Here is a 24,123-nt window from a genome sequence, read left to right as displayed (position 1 = left end):
TCCATCCCCCCCCCTACCCCCACCACCCCTGCCTTTTGCAATGTCTGCCTCCCTTGAGTGAGCTCAGGCTCGTCTTGGTCCCACCCGGGGTGGGCTATGCTTCTGGGCAGTGGGGGAAGGGTACTATAGCCCTGCCACAGACAGTAAGAAGCAAACACCCCTCGCAGCCTCCTGAGGGTCAGGGAGACTTCCCAAGTCCTTGGGACAGGCCAATGGGACTGTTTTGACTTCTGAAAAGATGACACTCCCTCATACCTGGAGTGAGCATGGGCTCCAGGGCAGCCATATCTGAGCAATCCCAGATCCCCCTGGATAGGGTGGTGACCTAGAGCAGGCCACCAACTTCTATGACTCCATTTCCTCATCTTCAAAGCAGCTTTAACAGCCTGAACCCCTAGGGATCCTGAGGCTGAGGACATGATGGGAGATGTAAAAGATCCCAGGCCATCAGCAAGCCACACGTGAGCCAGCTCCTGCTGCCCCAGCTCCTGGCTGCACTCCAAGGAACCCAGGGCCAGGGTTCCTCCCCCTGCACACCCCCACCCAACATCCTCCTGGGATATCCTCCTTGTTCTCAAGCCATGAGGCATTAGTAGAGCTCAAGGATGAACACAGAGCCCACTCCAGCCAATCCAAGCCAAGAAGGCTCAATTCCGGGCCTCAATGGCTGAGCAGAAAAGGAAATAGGAGTAACCGTGCGGAGCTGCTGCTGCCATCCTGCACAGATCGGCAAACTCCAGAGAGCAGCACCAGCCCCAGAAAAACAGCAGAAATGGCTGCACAGACAAGGACGTCTGTCCAGATTCGGGAGCCAGCCATGATGGAAGGCAAGGCTCTTCAGCAAAGGAGCTGGGAGAATCCCCACATCATCTGACTTGAGGTTCCTGCCTGACTCACACCTGACCAGTATGACTCATCAGGCAGGTCTGAGGATCTCTGGCAACTCACCCATCCCCCACGGTGGCTACCATCTTGTTTCTATGGAAACAGGCCCACACAGTGACCATCACCTATTCCAGCCAGCCCTGTCTGCAAGTGAAACCAACATTTACACTCGGATTCTGATTGGAACCTTCCCAGGTCCACGCCCACCCAATCACACAGATCTTCACCCAACAGACAGGAAAGCCATGCAGCTTGCGGCCTCAGGAGCCATGTCCTTGACCCAAGGCCAGGCTCTGGGGACCTGCCATCAGACAGAAGACCTGTAAAGTCCCAAAGTAGAGTGGTCAGTGACAGGTCATCACACAAGGCCTCTTGAAACTCTGGGCAACTACGGGGCTTCCCTGAGCCACAGATAACAAACACAGCCACATGGGAGGAAGGCTCCTCCAGCAGCTTCTGTAAGCAGCCCCAGTAATGACCCTCTGCCCACTGACCGCAGCTGGTCCATCGGCACGCACTGGCCTGTGTGGCACATGTACGATCAGTACCAACCCTAGATTTCTCAGCAGAGCACAGGCTCTGCCCAGCCAGCCTGGGCAGAGGTATGGAAGTGGCAACCAAGGACCATGGCTTCAACGAGGACACTGCCAACCTGACAGGAATCCTCTTCTCCAATCTGACTCGACCCCACAGAGTAGCTCTTGATTGACTGAGCCAAGCTCAAAGATGTTTCTGCTTTCCTTGCATCCCTGTAGCTAAGAGTAGCCATGAGATTTGGCTCCAGCCAAAAGCACCACAAAGGAAGGGATTTGGTAAAGAAAACATTGTTTTCCGGCCCAAGTAGACAGGCATGGCTGGTATAGCCATCTCTCTGCCATATGGCCTTCAATTCAGATACTCATAGCTCCAGCCACTGCCTTGTGACCATGAAAGAAAAGACCCAGAAAGTCACAAGGACATTAGCACCTGCATGGCAACACTTTATACAACACCAATAACTAGAACTGGAAGTCAGGATCTCCACCTCTCATAGCTTCCTATGGAGGTCACAAGAGCCAGCTTCTCTGACAGCAGCCACAGACCACCACCCTAGGTCCCTTCATGCCCACATCCCTGGAGTGGGTCCAAGAGGCTGTGCCCACGACTCTGCTGCTCCCTGAAACACGGAGAGAGGTGAAAGGTTGGGTTTGAAGGTCGAGGAGATCACCCATCCCAACTTGCACACAGCTGTGTGGACTATCCTCCTCCCTCAAAAGGCTGCACCAGAAAGCCTTTACCCAGCAGGGATGTGGGCTTCTCCATAGCCTGGAGTTCGACCCCCTCTCCCCCTTAGTCTTCCCTGGCCTGCCACATGCATTCAAGGCAGAGAAGTAGAAAGCAGCTGGACACTCGGGTGAGGGTCTTGTGACCCTCCACGAGGGAGGGTAAACAGTCAACAGGCTCCGCTGGGATAATCCTCAGTTTGTCATTGGGACCTTGGGAGAAGGGGTAGACATTGCTCGCATCTCCTCTAGGAAGGAATTTTAGCAGCACCCCCTCTTGTCCCTCAGTCAGCAGCTCTTTTCTGCATGGAGGTCCTCCCTTGTGATGTCGCCGTCCTTAGTTCTGAAGGGCTTTCCGATCCAAAGGACTGACACTTGCTCCCTAGGTTCATCCACCAAAGAGCTCACAGCCCCACCCAGGTCCCTGTCCTCCCAGGGACCAGCTTCGAAATTCCTGTGGAAGCTTTTAACTTTTCACACAGGTGTCTCATCCCCCCCCACCCCCCGCTGCTGGCAGTGGTCACTTCCTAAAGGCCTGGGCACAGAGGAAGAGGAGATGGAATTCAGCACGATGTCAGAAGGGACGCATGCAGGCAAAGAATATCTCAGGTTCAAGGCAGTGGGTGAATATTTCATGACCTCCTAATGGACAAGGCAGGAGAGAGGGGCTTAAGTGGAAGGTGGTAGGAAGGGTCGGCCACACCCGAAGAGCCACAGTGACTGCCTGCTCTGTCACAGGGTGGGAAATAAGAATGTCAGGGCTCTCAGGCCAGGCTGAGCAAGAACAGGAAGTGACACAGAGAGCAAACAGCTGGATCCCTCCTCCAGAAGGCCCTCTGAGATGAAAGGACCAGCTACGAGGCAAAGTTGGGGTTTAAAAAAAAGTCACCCGCTATTTATCCCAAGGGTTTAAAAGTCACCTGCTATTATTTATCCCAAAGTCACCGGCTGTTTGGGTTTAAAAAGTCACCCGCCATGAATCCCCAGGTGAAGGAGACCCGGCTTGGAGGGCAAACACGACCATGAGACTCTTTACTGGGATGCTGCAGCCTCTCCCATCTGCCCCAAAGCCATTGTCGTTGGAGGCTATGATCCTATCCTCCAGGAAAGACTGTGATGATGGACAGAGACAGCGTGGTGCAAGCCCCGCGAGTGGAGCATCTTTGAACACTGTCCTCAGACAAGCGGTGGGAGGGACCTGAGGCGGTTCATCCTGAAGGGAAAAAATGAAGCCACCTCTAGACTTCTGGAGGGCTGTGGAGAGTCTGAACACAGACCCCTCCCTGTGGCCTCAGTTTCCCCATGTGAGAGGCCTCAGACGTGTCTCCTAGCCTCATCTCTCAGCTCCACACATTCCAGAACATGAGCCTTTCACATAAGAGTCCATTGGCTTCTCTCTGCTGGACAGTTCCCCACCCCAGCTCTGTGTCTTGAGGACATTCCAGCCCCTGGTGGATTTGAACCCATGTCCTTGTGTCGCCCTGGTCCTTCTGGGCAGGATTTGTCTGTCGTGTGTGTTCTGTACCTCTTTTCTACACTCCGAGGCCCCACGCCATCAGGAAGAGCATGTGCCTCCCTTACCTTGTGTCCCCACTTCCCGGGGACAAAGTCTGGACTGTAAGAGCTCCTCACCAAACGCTGACTCAGGGACGCATGGCACTAACAGGTAGGCACCACAGAAAGGCAAACTTTAGCTCAGCGAGCGAGCGAACTTTCTAGCACTTTTTTTTAATGTTCCAATTTTGAGACGGGCTGCCTTGCATGATAGTGAGTTCCCTGCAGGGGCAGCATACAAATGGGGCCTCTGATCTCAATTCGGCTCCACTGAGCTGGAGATGAAGGGCTGTGACCTCCAAGGAACCTTGCAACTCAGAGGTTCTGTGTCACCCTCTGTGTCTCGGAAGAAGCAGCCAGTAATTTGGGGAAGGGGTGGGGCGGGAAGGGAGAAAATATCCTTGGGATGTCAGGCCTGTTACTCTGGAAAGAACGTTTATAGTACTGAGGGGACTTGGGGGGGGCAGCTCTGGGGGTGGTAAGGACCAGGTGGGGGTGGGAAGGGTGAAACTGAGTTCTGGGGTACCCGCTATACCCATCACCCTGCCCTCTCCATCCACACCGTTCTTAGGATAGTGAAGACCCTGGAAACAAGGGTAGATCTGGTTCCGCATCTAGTACAGGGGTAGGCCTGTGGGTGTTCGTGACTCTGGGAGAAAGTCCCCCAAGAAGCTGATGGACAAGTTGCATCACCAGTGGGCCACAATGAGGGTAACAGTGCAGGGCTCCCCCCACCCACCCAGCTCATACAGTAAGACTGTGAAAATGTGCTTTACACAGCAGCCCCATGCCAGCCTTTCCTGATGCTACCCCCCCCCAACTTATCCTGAACCAGGAAGTTATCAACAGAGCCCCTCACGTGATACTGGATGCTGAGGTTGATCCAGATCCCCTCCCTGATCAGCTTGAAGATCCCGGTGTGATAGCACACAGGAGCAGAACAAGAAACAGAGCTGAGCTTGAGGTCTAACCAACCGGGGGGGGGGGGGGGGGGGGGGGAAGGACGGGACTTCGAGATGGGAAGGGCAGACCCAGCCAAAGAGATGACATTCCCGAGACAAGAATTAGGAAAAGCTGCCCGACATGCCACGCACCTTCAATCTCAGCACTGGGAAGTTGGAAGCAGGCGATCTCTGTGAATCCAAAGCCAGCCTGGTCTACACAGCGAGGTCCAGGCCAGCCAGGGCTACATAGTGAGGCCCTGTTAGCATGCGCTAACAGATGTTCCTGGTGATTTTTCAGTATCTAGGGGACAAAGCCTTTGTTTGATTTATTCTTTCCTGTTAATTAAAAGATGTAGACGCTGGGGAATTGCAAGCTGATTTATAGACTTTTACCAGGCAAAGATGGAGGCAATTTCTGCCCAACAGGAAAGACTTCTGCCCATCACCAGCCTATGCTGACTTCAGGGGAGGCCATCACCATGTCGTCACTCAGCTCCAATGGTTCCCTGGTCTTCTACACCTGCTCCCAGAGGCTGTCATCACCATCCCCCCTGTCCCCCATTTAGCAGAATAACCAGGGGTGCACAGGCACTGTCCAATTTGTGCAAGGGTCACTTTTCTTCATATTTATTTTTTTTTTAACTTTTGGAAATGGCACTCTGATCTAAGTTCCTTCCAGAAGCAGGGCCTTTAGAGAAGCATCATCAGTACTCCCAAGGAGATGTGGGTGAATAGCACATCCGTAAAACAAAACCAGGCACAAACTGTCCTGAAACCCAGAAATCACAACAGCAAGAAGACATGCAGGCGACGAGAATGGCAGAGAAGGGGACAATTCCAGGAGGGGAAGTGAGGGACAAAGGACCCTGCTGAGAGAGAGCCCAGGGGTGACTCCCAGAGCTGAGTCCGGAACTCCCTCCCATCCCAGGCGAACACAGGACGGATGCAGAGACAAGAGAGAGGAGAGCTGGTCCAGCTCTCAGGAACTGGAGAAGGACAGAGTAGGAACGAGTTAGAAAACCAAAGAAGAACCAGGGCAAGTGCTCTGAGCCACTGGAGCACTTGAAGCGGGAACTACAAGTTCTGGACACCCCAGAGAAAGTCTGAATTCTGAAGGCAAGGAGGAAAATAACCAGCCTCTCGGCTGGACAAAGCTGTTCCCTTCCAACAAAGGAGAGCAAGGTGGTACTGGGCTCCGAGCAGCCCTGTGTTATCAATTCACATGGCACAGTGTCACCAATCTAAGGGAGTAAAATCTCAATGCCATGAAAAGAGCAGACACACTCCATCCTTCCCATTCCAAGATCAAAGGGATGAGTCTGCACAGCCAATATGAAAAAATGATACTATCCAAAACCTTCTCTTTGAAATTCTACTTAGGAGTATTCTCTAGACAGCCCAAAATGAAAACGCACCTGACAAAGGTGATGACCTGGTACCCATCTGAAACCATCTGAAATCTACTTGCCTTCAGGCAGGGTCCAAATCCCTGGGAGACAAGGGGGCTGGGCGTCTGAACAGCACCATCAGGAAGGGATGCTTGGAAAACACAGTGGTACACAAACTGTCACATTTCAGGACAGAACCCAAGAACTCAGCACATTCCTGGGCCTGTACCTCTCAAGTGCTCCCTCTCAGCCATTTACAGGTGACTCTGCTGCCCCTTATGGATGGCAAAACACTCATGTACAAACGCATACATATGCTCACACACACACACACACACACACACACACACACACACATGCACACACACACACACTAACAGGCACGCCTGCATTCACGGTCACCAGCCTTCTTCTTTCCTAATTCCCACCCTGTGGAGCCATGGCCAAGCATGGTTAGTGCATGTTTGCCTTTTATTTCCCATGTGTTACCTCCTCAGAACAGAACTTAAGTCCCCATATCCCCAGCCTGGTTCCATCGACTCCTGGGTTAAATGATCTCAGCAAAACACAGCACCTTGCTCAGAGCCCCAGTCCCAGTGTGGGCAGACCCCACCACAGCCGAGCTGCCGGACACTGTCCTGGAGTGAGCCTAACAGAACTGACCTGCAGATGGCCTTCTCTTCCCCTCTCCAGGTCTCCAGGGCAGCACCCACACTCAACAGAGCCCTCTGCAACCCTGGCTGCTGAACAGACTTCAGGGAAGTAGGAAGGACGCCTGAAGTGATACTCCAAATGGGTAAAATGAAACCCAGTTTCTCCTGAGAGAAAGCCCAGGGATGACTGGCTGTAGCATGTGGCTTTTTTCTTTTTTGCATCAAGTCTCATTCTACAACCCAGGTCTTACATTCCTTGGGTTAAGTGACGTTCGGGCTTCATTAGAAGTGACCAGAAATGAGGTCAGATGGCGCCTAAGTCTGCCCTCCGTTTCCGACCTGCTGAGTGACCATAATAATGACGATGGTGATGCTGACGGTGATAATAGTGATGAGGATGAGGATGATGATGACGGTGGTGATGATGATAGTGATAGTAGTGATGAAGTGGTGATGACGATGATGGTGATGGCGATCATAACTGTGGAGATGATGGTGGTAACCGTGATGATGGTGATGATAATGGTTATGATGTTGATGATGATGGATGGTGGTGAAAATATGATGTGATGATGAAGATGACTATAATGATGATGGTGGTGATGATCATGATAGTGAATGATCATGGTGATGATGATGATGATGATGGTGATGGTGACCATGGTAATAGTAATGGTTATGGTGGTGGTGATGATGAAGGATAACAGTAATATGGTGCTAGCAGTGGTGACAATGACGATAATGATAACCATGGTTATGATGGTGATGCTGTTGCTGCTGGCATCTGACACTCCTTGGTGTTCATTTTGACCAAGCGGATATCTTTACTCCTTTTTTACAGAAGGGGAAATGGAGGCTTCGTGAGGTCGAGTGACCTTCTCTTTCAATTAATCAACATAAGACAGTCCTCGCTGCCCATCTAGAAGAGCAGATGCTTACAGTGGTCTGTCCGGGCCTGTCCACAGAGAGCATCATTTCTTCTGTCCTGTGGACCACAGGCCCTGCATCCTCATACGGCATCATCACCACCTCCCAGAAGCCCCTAGGTTAGCCACGTGGCAGCTGGCACACATCAAAAACAGGCTATTACCTACCCTGCCATGACAATGAAGAAATCCAGGCGGTTCCATGTGTCCCCGAGGTAGCACTTCTTGCCAAAAATGCCCAGGGCCACCATCTTAAGCACCATCTCCATGGCGAAGAAGATGAAAATGAAGTCATCGAAGACCTGTGGGGGAGGAGGAAGGCAGCGCAGGGCAGAGTGAGCTCTCGGGGCGGAAGTGGGAGTCGGAGGCACTGTGAGGTCAGAGGTGGGGCAGGAAGCGAACCTCAGAGGCCCTGGTCCACTCAACCACTTCACAGAGAGGAGTCCAGGGCCCAGGGAAGGGATGAAGTTGCCCAAGGTTGCACGGCCCATTCTCTTCATCGCTTTAGCCCAGGCAACAAGGACCCAGGGGCTGAGCACCGGGATCTCCCTCGTTATCTCTACTAATGGCCAAGCACTAGGACAGACAGAACTACACTCTCACGCCTAATCCTCCAAATGGCACACACGGGGCAGCCCTCTTTACAGTTAATGAAACAAGACTCAGAGAAGCCAAACAACTTGCCCCAGGTTGCACAGCAACTACATGCCATGATTAAAATGAAAGTCGGGTCTGGATCCCAGGGATGGGCCTCAAATAGTCTACTTCTGTGAAATGGGTACAGCCCCAGAGCCCCGTTCTATGGTTCCTCAGACCCTGCCCAAACCCATGCAGGCGCCATGTCAGGGCCCACCCAGGACCTGAGAAGTAAGAACAGGAAAACATGCAAGAGGACACCCCTAAAAGACACGGGGAGGGCGGTACTAGGGAGCCAAAGCAGGCTCTAGGCAGAGACGTGTCAGCCGCTGCACTTCACTGGTGTGCATGGGATGGGGTGAGGACCCTCAGCTGGGAAATAAAAGGAGGCTGGAGGGGCAATTAGGTAGGAGAGGTGGGGAGCTGCCCCAGAGTCGAGCCCTGAGGTTGGGAGAGGACACCCCAGAAGGGAGGGAGGCTCACCTGCAGGATCTTGCAGCGGTCTGACAGGCACTCCATGTCGTCACACGGCTGGTACATGCCCAGGGTCACACAGTTCAGCAGGATGACCAGCATGCTCACACACTCGAACCACGTACACAGGAGTCAAGGACGAACTGGTGGCAGCGTGGCTTAAGGCGCTACACGTTCCTGAATGTGACATCCCGGGAACAGACCCGCAGACCGTGTCTGCCCTCCCTCCCACCTGTGTGGACCCCTCAGTGGCCCAGGTCCAAGTTTTCAAAGACTGTGCAGCTGGCCCTGCCCTACCACAGCGACAAGGCCAAAGTCACACCCTGAAAGGAACCAAGCCAAACCACTGAAGCTCCCACTGGAGGATGCTCCGGGTCCCACCCAGGAAGGAGTGGTTCCCAGAAAGGTCCCCGGCACCAATAGCTCCCATGCCTAAGCCCTTCTCCGACCAACTTCTCCCCCCACCCCAGAGGCCTCGGGTTTCCAGTTCACGGGCTCTACGGCATTTCTGAGACCTCCTGGACACTGCCCATCTCCTGACCTGCCCATCTCCGCCATTGAAGGTCACAGTCACCCTCTGGCTGCTGCTCCCAGAGCGGCCCCACCCAGAGAGTCTGCCTCCCCAGGTTCTGCCCCAGCAGGAAGCTGCTGCTTGGAGCCAGACTAAGATCAGTTCTTCACTCAGCCACAAGCCGCCACCACCATCAGGACAAGGCATCCCACAGCCCCGACAGAGGAGAACTTCCCAAGTGCCCCTTCCCCCGGCTAACAACCCCTCTTAGGCCCCAGCTGACTCCACCCACATTTGCCTGTCTCAGTCTACCTACCCAGGGAGCTCAAAACTCCAAGAGACCTCAGGGCTGTGTCACTCACAGCCCCGCAACTGTCATGAATCGCGGAGAGAGCCGGAATCTGCTCGTATCTCCCAAAATGGCCTCTCCTCTCTTGCCCAAGCCCTGGGGCCTGAGGAGGTCTGTACCCAAGAAAGTTCATCATGGTAAAACAAAAGTGCAGCATGGTGAAATGAAATTAAGCCATGCACAGCATAAATGACTGAAGTTAGACTAAGGGGTGAACCTCCAGACGGAGGAGTCTGACTTCACTGAAGGTGATGGCTGACCCAGAAGTGTTTCTCATCCTGCTTATTCTGTCTGATCTGAGGAGCCTGGCAGCCCCTTCCACCAGATGTCTGTACGCTCCTATCCCTGACTCCATCACTTAGCACCGGGGCCTGCATATGACTTCAGTACCAGCATAGCATGGCGCTGGGGTCTCAAGCAAGCCCCTCCCCATATCTAAGCTCCCAGAGGCTCCTTACTGGAGTCTAGGGGCACCTCACAGGTCCATAGAGGCTGTCCCGGCCCTCCTCTTTGATGGCATCAATGAGCCATTAAAAATATCAGGGAGGCTGGTGCATACTTTTTATCCCAACACTCGGGAGGTAAAGGTAGGTGAACCTCTCTGAGTTTGAGGCCAGCCTGGTCTACAGAGCAAGTTCCAGGATGGCCAGGGCTGCACAGAGAAACCCTGTCTCAAAAAGCAAATAAACAAAAAAAAAAATCAGTGAGGTGTTTCCTCCTCTGCTCAGAGTCCTGCTATGGCTCCCAGCTTCTCCTGGCTTTGGCCCTTCCAAAGCTAGCCAGCAAGACCCTGCCTTCCTCCCCTTCCCTTGACTGCCTCCCTCCAGCCTGTGGCCTCCTGCCTAGGTCTGGTCTCAGGCACATGCCACCTCAGAACCTTTGCAAGAACTGACCCTTCCACTGGAAGACACTTCCAAGACTCTCCAGGGCTCTATATGGGCACTCCCTGCAAGGAGTTCCACCCCCTCTTCAACCCCAGAAGCTCCTCCCCGACAGCCCTCCAGCTTGACATCTCTCTCGAGCATTTCTAGACCACGGAGACGGTGCTCATTGTCTCTGCCCACTTCCAGAGCAGAGTTTGGGTCGCTGGGATTCACACTCCCAGTTCAAACCATAACAGCCTACAGATGCTCAACCAAGGTCTGCTGAGTGAATAAACGAGCTTCTCTCGGGGCCCTGGCCACACTAGCTCAACCCCAGCTCATAGCACCAAGAAGCCACACCAGCCCACCACAGCCAGATACCAACCACAGTGGACTGGGCCCCTCCTGCCTGCTAAGAGAGCTGACCTAGTTTCCACGGCAACAGCCCCCTCAGCTCCCCAGACCCCCGCTCACCTTGAAAACTGCTTTCCATGGCCTCCATCCCTGCCCTGCTCCTTCCTGTCCCTGGCCTGGCTGCCACTCTCCCGCCATAGCCTGTAATTAATTTCAGTCGCTGCCAGGCCCCCTTTGAGCCCAAGCCTCGTTCCGGCAGCAGCTTCATCATTAATTAACTTTTTGGAAGTTCAAACGTTCTAATTACCAGCGAGCATCCCCATTCCCCCCTGATCCCCTCCGCCCCACCTCCCTCTCACATCCCAGTTTTCTGCTGCCACTGCCCTTTCTGAAGACCCAAGTCCAAGTGCACCTGGCAGGCCCATTTACAGATGGGGAAACTCAAGGCCTCTCCTGGGTCCCATGGCTGGGATCTGTCAACAGCAGGCCTGCTGGGCACCTTGGCCAATGTCCCCTCCCAGCCATGTGTCCTGCTTCTGCAATGCTGTCCCTGCCTTCCCAGAGCCCACGGCATGTCCCTGACCCAGTACCAGCCTCTCCTGGGGATGCAGCTCTGATCCCTGCCTCTCCAGGGGACCCCATGTGATGCCCAGCGCTGACTCCTTGATAAGCCCACACAGAAAAGAAGAAATGAAGTGAGATACAAAGGGGAACAGATTTAACCAGGTACAGTGGTACACATCTGTAATCCCGGCACTAGGGAAGCTGAAGCAGGAGGTTCAAGGCCAGCTAGAGCTACCCAGCTTGTCTACGCAACTCAAACCAAAACAAGCGAAAGTGGGGTAGAGCTGGAGATGCCGCTCAGTTGGTAGTATTTCACTGGTGCACACATAGGCCTGGGTTCCGTCCCAAGAACCACATAAAGCCAAGCATGGTAGCATGGTAACCAATCCCTGTAGTCCCAGCAGTACTCAGGAGGCAGAGGCAGGCGGATCAAGAGTTGAAGGTCATCCTCAGCTACATTTTGAGTCTGAAGCCAGTTTAGCCTACACGAGGAGGTCCTGTCTTGGTGAGGAGGGAGAACAGATTTACTTCAAGTAGCTGAAGCAGCACTATGTGTACAAATATACCTGTCTGTTCTTACCCCCAAACTAGTTTGTCCCCTCTAGTTAATCTATGCATGCCTGTCTCTCTCTTGCTCTAAAGCTTTCTGTGGCTTCCCATAATCCCCTTAGCCTGACACCCAAGGCCTCCTGGATTCTGATCTCAATGAGTTCAATGGCTGAGTCTCCTGCTGGCCCCGGGGCACACTAAGCTTCTGGCTACCTGCAAGCATCGGCACTGCATGGCTTTACCTTCCCTCTAAGGCAAACCCCCGCCCGCCCTTCACAGCCTCACTCATCCGCCACCCATTCCAAAAGCTTCCACCTTTCACCCTCCCCAGCTGGTGCCCAGCCTCCCGCCCACCTGGTCTAGCACACACCACCACAGTGATGAACTTGGCCGTCACTATGACTGCTTCGTGCCAGGCACCCTAGAGACACGGCCTTAACTGTCACTTACAGGAGAGACTAGGAAGTGGGTCTGGAGGGCCAACGTGACTTCCCCAAAGTCACACTGCAGCTCAGGCCGAGCCATTCCAAGTGCCAACTGCTTGCTTTTGTTGCTCAGCTACCCTGAGCATGGCACAGAGGCCCTGCAGGCAGCAGGGCAGGGTCCAGCCCCTGGTCCTCTCAGCTCCTGCTGGCCGCAGGCACAAGGGGAAATCCCAGATGGCAGGGCTTGGGCCACAGCCAAGAGCGCCAAGGCTCAGAAGTCAGGCCAGGGCCGCGCCGCTGCCCACGGCTCCTGGCACATCCCCTCGGCTCGGGGATGAAAGGACCCAAGCCTATTGGAAGATGAACCAGGCCATGCATGCAGCGAGGGTAGGAGCTGTCAGAGGACTCAAAGCCACCAGGTTGGACAGCTTGGTGGCCTGGTCCAATACCTACTTTCCCACCACTAGTCATAAGGACCAAGGAGCTTAGAGCTCAAGCAAGCCAGGCTGAGTTCTGGGGAAATGGAAGAAAAGATAGAGACCCCAAGAGGGTGGAACGGGGATTCTGGGTTACAGAACAGGTGGGGTTTGAATGCTGTCTCTCCACAAGAGAATGAAGTCATCAATAGCTCCCATTGCTCCTCACATTCAGGAACAAAGCCCTGGACTGGCATCTAAGGATGTGCAACGGGGACCCAACCACCCTATCTTCTTGGTCTGGGGATTCTCAGTCCTGTAGGGGTGACAGCAGAGCAGCCCCCCTCAATCCTGAGACAGCATGGGATCCAAGGCCTCGCCGCAGGAAGAGGTAATGGAAAGAGAGATTTGGCCGAGCACGCGAGAGCCAGGACAGAAACAATACCCACAGCACCTTGACCCCTGGGGATCCCTGAGTCACAACGGTCTGACAAACCCACCAGCCCTGAGCTTCCCCCACCTGTCATCCTAAACAGCCCCAGAGCGGGTGACCACCCCTAAGGAGCCTGCAGAACGAATCAATGTCCGTCAGATCGATGCAGTCTCCCTGGTGGCAAAAGCTGCCTTTTCAGCGGGCACAAGAGACGACACTCAGACGCCCTTGTCGGTGGCGGGGACCTCCGGACACCTCAGCCCCACCACCAGCCAGACTTAAGGGAGCCCTGCAGAAGCCTGGACCCTCACCAGCCCTCCCCATTCTCACTGCCTCCCAAAGTCCTCAGGGCCTCACAGAGAATTCATGCGAACATATGGAGTGCCTGCTGTATACCAGGTGCCTAGTGAACACCTGCTGATTACAGACACCTCCCGGGTGACCAAGAGTATTTGCTAATGAGTTTTCTAGCCAAACATCAAGCCAGGAGTGCAGGCATAGGCCGGGTGATCCTGCACTCCGGAGATAGAGGCAGGATGTGTGAGTTTGAGGCCAGCCTGGGCTACACAGATCCTATCTTAAACAGACCTGGGATGTCAGCACGTGCAGCCAGGAGCCAGGAGGTCCCTCCCAGTGTGCAGAGCCAGCACGGCGGGGTCAGTAGGAGGAGCCTCTCTGACAACAGAGCCAGGGCTCTCCTGGATTTCGGAAGGGACAGAGATCCCACCTGGACATTCTCTGCTCATTGATTACCATGGCCTTGCGTGGAAGCTGAAGGTGTCTTTACAAGCCCTTTGAGTGACAGCTGCCTCATAGCTTATAGCCTTCCAAAGAGAGTCAGCCTGGCTGGGTGTGGTGGAACACACCTGATACTACCACAGGGGGATCACTCGAGGACACCCCGGACGGCAGTGACCCTGTCTCAAAAACAACGACAGTAAAAGAACTGGGCAACCCACAGAAGCCCAAGCCTGAGACACAGTATCTGGTCCCTCACCTGACACACACTACTGCTGCTGCCAACTGACAGATAAGGAATCTGTGGCAGCCAGCGTTATGGCCATGGTAGAGTCTGTGCTGTTTCTTGCTGGCTCCAGGTCCTGTGTTCTCAGCCACTCCCTGGGCTCAGCACCTTAGACCTGGGCTTCCCTGATGTGGAGTGCTCAGGGGACCCCGCTCTGCTCTTTGTGACTGGCAGCTTCAGGAGAGAAAGCCAAGACTGTGTCTGCCACCCCAGCCTTAAAAGACCAAGCTGAGTCAATATGGAACTCCACAGGACCCCCACTGAGTCCTGACAAGACCAAAATGTTGCCCAGGGTGGGTGGGCTCAGGGCCACCAGGGACTCCCCCACATAAGGACCTCATACACACACACACACACACACACACACACACACACACACACACACACACGCACACACACGCCTGCCAGGCCCAGGCAGAAGAGAGACCAGGTAGAGGGACAGTACCACTTTCCCAAGGAGGCCCTCCAGGGCAGCCTCCTCTCAAGAGAGCAGCTGGAGGCCTGCAGTTACCATGACGACCACCACCCTCCTTCCTGCATTGCTGATGAGAGCCTTCTGTACTTGGGGGTAGGGGCACTGGAGAGGGGCAACGAGCTAGGTGGCGGGGGGGGGGGAGAGGACAGGGGGGGACCGAGTTTGTTTTTATTTTTGTCAAATCAAAATCTGATCCGCTTCCCAGGGTTCTACTCTTCAGTTGTCTAAATATGTCAAGTGGAGGAAGTGGGTTGAGGCCATGACAGGGAGCAGGCATGACAGGAAGTCTCCCTGCCAAGCCCCCTCAGTCTATCTCCAGGATAGTGGAGAGTTCGGGCTGGGGGAACCTCAGAGGCCTGGTCTACACAGCCCAGGTCTTGAGCCACTTCTGTTTCCCTGAGGCCAGGTCCCCGAGCATCTCTGGAGCGCCTGCTGTATACCTGATATCCGTGTACTGACGTAAAGAAAGTTCAGTTCATTCCCCGGAGGTCCCCAGAGTGTGGTCCTGTTGCCAAACCGTTCCTGATATGTGACCATATCGTGTTTGCCACAAGGACAGTGGCTGCCATGTTTGAATGCCTGGGAATTAAAGTTATCCTGTCACTCACTTATTCTTTCATCTACTCAACCAATCTTTATGGACAGCAGTCATTCTGGAGAATTGTTTCAGTGCCTACTGAAGTTAAACACGGACTCAGACTGAGGCTGGTGAAGGCCAGCGCTGATGACCAGTGGGTAGTGACCAGGGATACTGCCTAACACCTACACTGCCCAGGACAGTCCCTGTCACAAAGAATCAGTTGACCCAAATTGTCAACGATGTCAAGACTGGGAAAGTTTGCTGGCTCTCTTTATGGTGGTATACTACACAACCAGGAAAAAGAACGGGCAGCCAATACACAAACAGGATAGAGGAGCCTCTGCTGGGTGAGGAAGACAAAGACACAGAGGTCATCTGAGTCCAGGCCTAGCAAGTCTAAAATCAGGCAAACGCACTCAGAATAGCAGCAGGGTGGGGAAACCCCCATAGGAGAAGAGGACTAAGTTGTTTCCAAAGACTGGACATGGTCTCAAACTGAGCGGTGGTCACGGAAGACAAATTGTAGGAAACTGTGTGGACCCTATGATGTGTGAGCCCACCTGCCTGTGGGTTTTACATCATTGAAGAGCAGAGCAGAAGCTGGGAGGGGGTGGCACACACCTGACATCCCAGCACTCAGGAAGCTAAGGCGGGAGGATTTCAAGTTTGAGATTGTGTCTCAAAAAAAGAAAGGAAGGAAGGAAGGAAGAAAAAAGGAAGAGAGGGGGGGAAGAAGGGGAAAGAAGGAAAGAAGGAAGGAAGAGAGAGAAAGAAAGGGAAAAAGGAAGGAAGGGAGGGAGGGAGGGAGGGAGGGAGGGAGGGAGGGAGGAAGGGAGGGAGGGAGGGAGGGAGGGAGGGAGGGAGGGAGAAAACAGAACAACTTCTCTCAAATTTGGCCCAGCAGTTGAGTTGGGGCAAAAAGCTGCTCCCGGAAGTGAACTGGCACACGGGTGACAGACTGCACTCAGCTTGCATGTCCCCAGTGACAGGAAGTGTCCTGAAGGACAGACAGCCAAGCCTTGTTGGCTCTGCTGAGAAGCCCTGAAGTCCCTTAAAGCTTAAGACAAGAGGCAAGTCCACCCTCTTCTCTCCCTCCTTGCCTCTCTGCCCTCCTGTCCCCCCAGCCCCCTCTCAGAGTCCCCACCATATGAGAACTCAGTGGGTTTGTCCAGTCTCTGATTCCCATATGCCCAGCAAGCTATGATGCCTGGCGCCGACAGCCAGCGTGGGGGAGGCAGCCGTGAGCAGATAAGGATGCCAGCCTGGAAGAGAGCCTAGGGTAGGTGGCCCACAGGAAAGAGGCTCTGGCCAAGAAGACTCGCCAGACATACCACTTGACCACTAGGGAAGAGAGGGCGGGGCAGGCACCAGGGCCCCCAGCCGTCCAGGGGAAGACATGGCCTCAGAAGCCCACCTCAAAGAAACTGCACCCACAGAGCTTGCTATGACCTTTTGCAGCCTAATGTGCACGCATCCGCTAAGACAACCCACAAGAGCTACAGACCAGACTTGGGCACCTCACCCCAGCCACCCTGTGCTCCTCATCCCATCCCACAAATCTGAGAGTCTTCCCCAGGACAGCCACACAGGGCGTCTGCGTCTTTGGGGAGGTAAGACTCCCATTGCTTGGAGGCACCGTGGAGGCTGGGGAGGGGGGGTGCTGCTCAGCTTCCCAGCCTGAATGTCCTCTCCCTCTCCTTCTTCACATCTGCTCCTCCTTATTCAACATCCTTTGCACATTATTCGTGCAACCCTCCTCCACTGAGGCCTCCCTCTGTGCCTGGTGCTTAGAAACCGGGATGAAGGACACTTGGTCCCTGATGCCAGAGACCCAGTAGAGACAGGAGGTGACGTCACTGCTTCTCTTCCAGTAACATGCCCTTTACCACATCTGCCCCAGAGCACACACCTGTTTATGTTCACCTGTGTGTTCACACACACACACACACACACACACACACACACAGAGTATGTTCACAACCACCTCTCCCTCACTCCCAGCCGTCAGCACTGGGCCTGGCCCAACCCCTCTTCTTTGAGAACACGGGTTCTTCATCTTCTCTGTCTTAAACGCAGAAATAACGGATTTTTTTAAATTTTATTTATTTATCCGTGTGTGCGCGGCATGGCACTGTATGGAGGTCAGAGGACAACCTATGGGAGTCCATTCTCTCCTTCTCCCAGTGTGGGTTCTAAGAACTGAACTCAGGTTGCCAGGATCGGCAGCAAGTAACTTCACAGGTTAAACCGTCTCACCAGCCCAGGACAATTTTTAGTGTAAATTTTCTAAAAACTTAGGAATAGAAGGGAAACCTGTTATACTAATATGTATATATATAATGTGTGACAGGGTCTTACTCGTTAGGCCAGGCTGGCCTCAGACTTCTAAGGGTTTTTGTTTTGTTTTGTTGTCTGTTTTTGTTTCTGGGTCAGGATCTCTCTCCGCAGCCCTGGCTGTCCTAGAACTCACTACATAGATCTGACTAGCTTTGAGCCTTTGGAGAGCCAGCTGCCTCATTCGATCCAGTGCTGGGATTAAATGTGCCCAGACTCAGGCCTCAAACTTGAAATCCTCCTGCCTCAGCCTCCCAAGAACTAGGATTGCAGGCATGAGCCACCACACCAAGAAAACGATGTTTGTTTGGTAAGTACACGTGTTTTATTACCAACACAATAAGTAGCAAGGCCCAGACATGGGTCTGAGATTATATGACAACCGGTCACCATGAAGAATGTGCCTGCTAATCCAGGAGCCCTGCAGTGACCCTGGTGTGACAGAAAACGCTCATGACTCCTCCCTCAGGTGGCAGGAACTACTACTGTGATGTGTGGGTTGGTTTTTACCTTTGCTGTTTTTGTTTTAGTGCTAAATTTGAGTCACAGGTCCATGAAATTCAACTTGTCCCCACAAGAGCTCATGAGCCCCATCTTAAGACATCTGTCCTAGGAACTCCCCAGGCTAGAGGAGTCACCCCAAATCCCAGTCTGGTCCTCACACTTCCTGGACTCTATCTTCCAACCCTGGGTCTCAGGTGCCAGCCCTGGGGTCCCGCCTCTCCTCTCTCTGACTCCACTGCTGACGGCCTTCCATGGGATGATCAGAGTCCAAGGCTGTCCCAAGATTGGACTCACTCGTAGCCAAGCAAGTGCCCCCCAGATTCTGCACCAAAGATCTCTATCAACCCCAAATTCACCATACATTAAGCAGAACGTGTCACACTCTCCTCAGTCTGTAATACATCCCTGTGCCTTTCCACCTTGCCACCAGCCTTGGAAGTGACCCACAGCCCCCTGGAGCCTCCTTACACCCTAGACACCTGTCCACAGCCCTCCAGACCCTATTTCTACCCTAGTGGCCTGTCCATTTCACCATCTCCTCACCACCCACTCCTCTGCACCCCACAACTACCTTGGAGATATGTCCATTTCACCATCACAACCGACCTCGCCACCTGCTCCTCACACCCCACATCCCGAAGCAGGCAGCTTAGGAGTCTCTGTAGTCAATCCCCTCCCTCAGCCTTGCCTTCTAGGATGCATCCTCCTCGTGTAGCCCAGAAGCTCTTCCCAAACCAAAAGTGTGAATGCCCTACCCTACCCCACCCCACCCCCAGCCTCTGCTTCTCAGCCCTGAACACTTGCGTGGCATTCAAGGCCACTTGTCTTCACCACCAACCAAGCCTCATCACTGCCCATACAACCTCTACCCCTTCACCTCTGCCTGCTAAGAGGCACTCCATCAAAAGCCTTGCCACACATCTGTTCTGTACAGGGATGTGGGTCAAGCGAGGCCTGGAGACGGGGTATGCATCCATGGAATATGGAGCTTGAGCACAAGAAGTTCTTGAATTTGCAGAAGGGGAATATACATTGTATGTCAAAACCCCTGAAAAGGCTTCATGGGAAGACTAACAGTGCCCAACACAGGCTCGTCTTGGCACTGAGCAGATGACAGGAGGCATTAAAAAAAAACGGAGATGGGGTGGCCAACTAGCATTTGCCAAACATGATCCAACAGATGAGTGGAGGGGCTGATGCATGTGTGGGCAGGAGGCAGGGAGAGGCCTGCTCGTGGAGGACAGGTGAGGGATGGTTAGAAGGCAGACAGATGCTGCACCAGTGTGAGGGTCTGTGAGTGGATGTGGGGGAGCAAATGAGTGGATGGAGAGGTGGAAGACAGGTAAGTGGATGGATGGATGGATGGATGGATGGATGGATGGATGGATGGATGGATAAGTGAATGGATGAGTGGGTGGATGGACAGATGGATGAACCTGTGGTTGGATGAGTAGGTGAATGGATGGAAGATAGGTGGGTGAATGGAAGAACGCGTAGGTGGGTGGATGAGTGAATGGGTGGGTAAATCATTATAGAGGGATCGTGGGTGGATAGGAAGATAAGTGGATGGGTAAATGGGTAGGTAAGAGGGTGAGTATATGAATCATGACAGATGGGTGGGTAGATGGTTGGTAGATGGGTGGGTGGGTAGATGAATGGATCAGTGGTGGGTGAGTGGTTAAATGGACAGATGATGAATTAATGATTAGATGTGTGGACAGAGGACAGAGGGACAGGTGGGTTCCTGGAAGGTGCTGGACACAGGACACTGAAGGCAATAGCAGTTCCAGCAGTGAAAGAGACCTGGGTGGCATAGGAAACCCTTTGCTCAGGACTCAGCTTCATCCCCCACCACATGAGACCCGCTCTCAGGCTCCCCCACCCAGCTCACACTGGTCCTGTCCTTCCCCCAGAACTGAGGTTCCTACCCTCTACCTCAGTGACTTTGGGACAGGTAGTTCTCTGAACAGACTGTCCTAGTCACAGGAGGAGGTTTGCCTCTAGACATTGTCAAGTGTCCCACGGGGACAAAATCAGCCTGACATCAACCTCTAGCTCTCAAATGTATGGATCAGAAAACTGACACCCAGGAAAAGGGTGACTCAGCCCCGGGGTCACCGCGCTTTTACCCTGCAGAGAACAGACCTGAGTCAGGCCCCATCACCACCACCAGCTGGCAGTGATCAGGGTAGGTCTAGGCACCCACTGCAACTTCATCCCCAGAGGAACTTCTGCCCCAGAAGGACACAGAGCCCAGAGAGGTCCAGGTGTCTGCCCCGTACCACACAGCTCCACCTGGCAGATCATGATGCTACAGCAGTTTGCAGGGAGATTAGCAGAAAGACATTCTGGCTGATTAAAAAGACTATTGATTGCTCTCTGAGGGAAACAAACAGGCCATTTGTCTCCCAACAGGATCCTGACAGCCTGAGGGAGATTGTCAGGTCAAAGTCAGCTTGGAGGCCCCAGACAGAATATAAGAGCAAACTAGAATTCAATCACCTTTAAGTCCCCGGCCAGTCCATGTCATGTTCATGGGTGTCTCCCTTGTCACCTCCTGTCACCCCTCACCTCTGGGCTGAGTCCCCCCCCACAACATCTTCACCCTAGGCCTCTTTCTTTCCCACGTAGGGAGGCTCTGGCGGGCTCCCAAGTCGGGACAAGCTGATCTCATTATTTTGTCACTGCGGTCCCAGAATTCCTCTTCCCAGCTCTTCCGGCACCCTGCTGCTGAAGGGTTGAGACATGGGTGCCTCTTACATTTGACCAGGGGCTCTGTAGACACCTTGAGTGCCTGGACTTGCTTGGTGGCCATGGGGTATGACTGGACCCTGGGCCACTTCTCCATTCAGGGCCAGCAAGCTCCAACTCTCATTGGGAGAACAACAGACCCTACCGAACAGTGTGGCCACAGGAACCCCTTGGCCGGTCGCAGGCTCTCTCTCTCCCTCAGAACCCCTCCACACACATGCTATGGCACACACACACACACACACACACACACACACACACACACACACACGTATGTGATAAATTAATACTTAAAAGAAAGAGGAAGAAAAGGGAGGAGGAAGTGAGTGTGTCCGTGGCCCATCCCTGCTGGTCACCCGCCCTGGCTCCACCACACCCCCAGTGTTGCACAGACAGGCCACACCCTGCTCTCCAGTCCCCACCTCACTGTCCCAGGCCCGCAGATCTCCACTATTCCCTCTACCAGGATCACACCCCTTCAACCGTTCTGGAAACTCCTATTCATACGGCAAGACCCAGGTGGCCCGATCCCTTCCTGCAGGTAAGCTTTACCAGTGCCCCAGGACTCCATCACAGGCAGCCTCTGCCCCTGCATCTCTCATCACACAGAACTCTCCAGACAGAGCCTGAGGCTGCCCAGAAGTTCCGGGAGATCCCTAGCCCGGCCAGGCCGTCGGGACCCTGGTGGCCGGTGGGAGCGCAGTTTCTGCTCTGGCCTCCAGTTGCATCTTGGGGGATGGTACTTGACTCTGACTTTTATTTCTGAGAAAAACAACTTTTCTCCACACCAGATGGAGGAAACGGACAATTTCCCGGGCATGTGTTGCTTCTCCCGGCAGTGCCTGCCACCGTCTGGACTGTCCCATTAGGCCAGGGCTGGAGGAGGAGGAGGGGACAGCTCCCTTTAGGGAGCCCCTCCCACCAGGATGGAGCTGAGCCAGGCAGCGGTCCACAGTGCTGGGCTCTAACTAAGCAGCCTGCTTATGACAGATAATAGATAATTATATGTAAGAGGTTCCACCTTATTCAACAGGTAACCTTGGGTGAACACACTCCCTCCGAGGCCTCCATCTCACCCCACGCCCCAGCTAAAGGGCATAGAGTTAGCACGCTGCACACACACACACACACACAAACACACACACACACACACACACACACACACACACACACACGAGGTACCAAAGCCAAAGGGCAGCAGGGACACGAACATGGAGACCGAATGCTGACCCAACATTAACCCCAGGCTTAGCTGGACAGCAGACACAGACCCTGCTCTCTGGGGTCTGGGGAAGCTGGGCTGTATGGGGCTGGCGGGGGGGGGGGTTCATGAAGAAGGGGGAGAGATTAGCAGAGACAGCAGGGAACAGGGACCACGTGGAGAAGCATGGAGGGAGAGGGGGGTGTCTGGGCTTTAGGGCAGAATATAGAGCAGAATATAGGCAGTCAATCCAAGCAAATCACAGACACCTCAAGTTCAGGCCATTACACTATGCTGAGTCCATTGTGGAGACCAGGAGACCCCACAGCTGAGCCGGGAAGACAGAGGGAGGGAGGGAGGGAGGGAGGAGGGAGGGAGGGAGGAAGGGAGGGAGGGAGGGAGGGAGGGAGGGAGGGAGGGAGGGAGGGAGAGAGACAGCATCCTCCTCCAGGCATCTGTGAAGGACAGCTAGCTCCATGATCAGGACCCCAGGCCTACACGAGAAAGGAGAGTTTGGGAGGAGATAGCATATCCAGGCAAGATGCTGTCGGAAACAATACAGTTGAGCCCCCGTCTCTGCTCTAGGGGAAGGGATGGGGGACATGGCCAGTTGTTACATGGAGCGTGAGGAGTAAAGATCAACAAAAGCCCAGTCCCAGACCCTCTACACCATGGGTAGAAAGGTTCAGGTATAATGAGGAGGGGACATCCCCACATACACCCTGAGAGGTCCAAGAAGGTTTTATGGGGCAGCCTAGGGTCCTGTCTGATACAGCAGAACTGAGAGGAATCCAATCCAGAGACAGACTAGCTGACCGAGGTAGGGGCAGCAGTGATGGGGACAGGGTCTTTTACAGTACTAAGGCTAGTACTTTCCCTCCCTACCTTTACAGCGTCCCAGCATACACTGTATGTATACACATACTCATGAGCACACATGCACATATATGCACACACACAAGCATGCACACACACATGTACACTCTATGCCCTCTCTTAACCTGGAGTAACACACTTCCCACTTGCATCCCCTGGGCTCCTGAGCCCGTCACCGTAGACCAGTGCCCAGCTCCCCAGCTGTCGCAGGCCCGGCTGGCTCTACCAGCCATGTCATGGCATGTATGGTGATACACGGTACGGAGCAGCTTGCCCAGTGCTGGCCCTGGGACTCTCACTCCATCCCGATGTCCCCACGGCCCCGTCACACAGACACACTAGGAGAAGCTCAGCAAGGGAAGGGCCTCACCCAAGGCCACTCGGCATCGAGCCAGGCTCAGGTCTTCATTCACTCAGACACGAAGATGTTGACACCCTGGTGTCACTGGGCCATTTGTACCCAACACTAGCCCCAAAGGCTGCAACATCCCCACCCCTCTCTAGACGCCTGAACCATACTCTGGGATCCTTCACTTGTCAGCAGGGTCCCCAAGCACCTTTGTCTGGTGGGTCTCACGGTCCTCACTCCTAGAGCCACAAAATGACCAGCACTGTGGCCTATGAGACAACCAGCATGCAGTGGACAGCCTTGGGCTCATCATTTCCATTTACTCCATGGATAGACACTCTGAGTCTCTCGTGACCAGTATAAACCTCCAGGGCTGGGACCACAGCAAGGCCTGTCCCATTGCTACCCAGAGATGGGCCAGCTCAGCTGGGATAAATACCAAAACCAGCCACTTGGCCACTTCACCAGCCCCAGCAGGCAGTGGGCTGGAGCTCCTCAAAGATGGCAACAGAGAAGTCAACGCCTGCCTCCCTTCCAAACTGCTGCCTGCCCAGTCATTTTGAAAACAGAGAGAGAGAGAGAGAGAGAGAGAGAGAGAGAGAGAGAGAGAGAGAGGGGATTCTAGAAGGAGGGGACATGTTCAAGGTCACTGAGTGGCTGGTGGCTCCCGCCTCATTCCAAGCAGAAGAGTAGCCTTCTCAGCCTGTTGGCTTTCCCACCACGCTTCTCCTACCACAGCTCAGTCCTGGCTGTCACAGCCCAGGAGCACACAGGAAGGGGAGGGGCCGCAGACCCAAAGGTGTGCCCAGCTGGCCATAGCCAGGAGGTTTCTGAGTATGCACA

General features: G+C 54.0%; 1 protein-coding gene across 3 annotated transcripts in view; it reads right to left on the bottom strand.

Annotated features, from left to right (window-relative positions):
• The window catches only part of Cacna1i (calcium voltage-gated channel subunit alpha1 I), a 115,606-nt gene that overhangs the window by 74,217 nt on the left and 17,266 nt on the right, over nucleotides 1-24,123 (bottom strand). For all 3 annotated transcript variants that reach the window (XM_037197681.1, XM_037197682.1, XM_028871186.2), the window contains 2 exons: nucleotides 8,732-8,843; nucleotides 7,781-7,914 (listed from right to left, as the gene is read on the bottom strand). In XM_037197681.1, the coding sequence (XP_037053576.1) occupies nucleotides 7,781-7,914; nucleotides 8,732-8,843 (246 nt within the window). The remainder of the gene's footprint in view (nucleotides 1-7,780; nucleotides 7,915-8,731; nucleotides 8,844-24,123) is intronic.

The sequence above is a fragment of the Peromyscus leucopus genome, chromosome 20 (genome assembly GCF_004664715.2).
Source record: "Peromyscus leucopus breed LL Stock chromosome 20, UCI_PerLeu_2.1, whole genome shotgun sequence".
Lineage (NCBI taxonomy): Eukaryota > Metazoa > Chordata > Mammalia > Rodentia > Cricetidae > Peromyscus > Peromyscus leucopus.
This window is presented reverse-complemented; position numbering and strand designations above follow the sequence as displayed.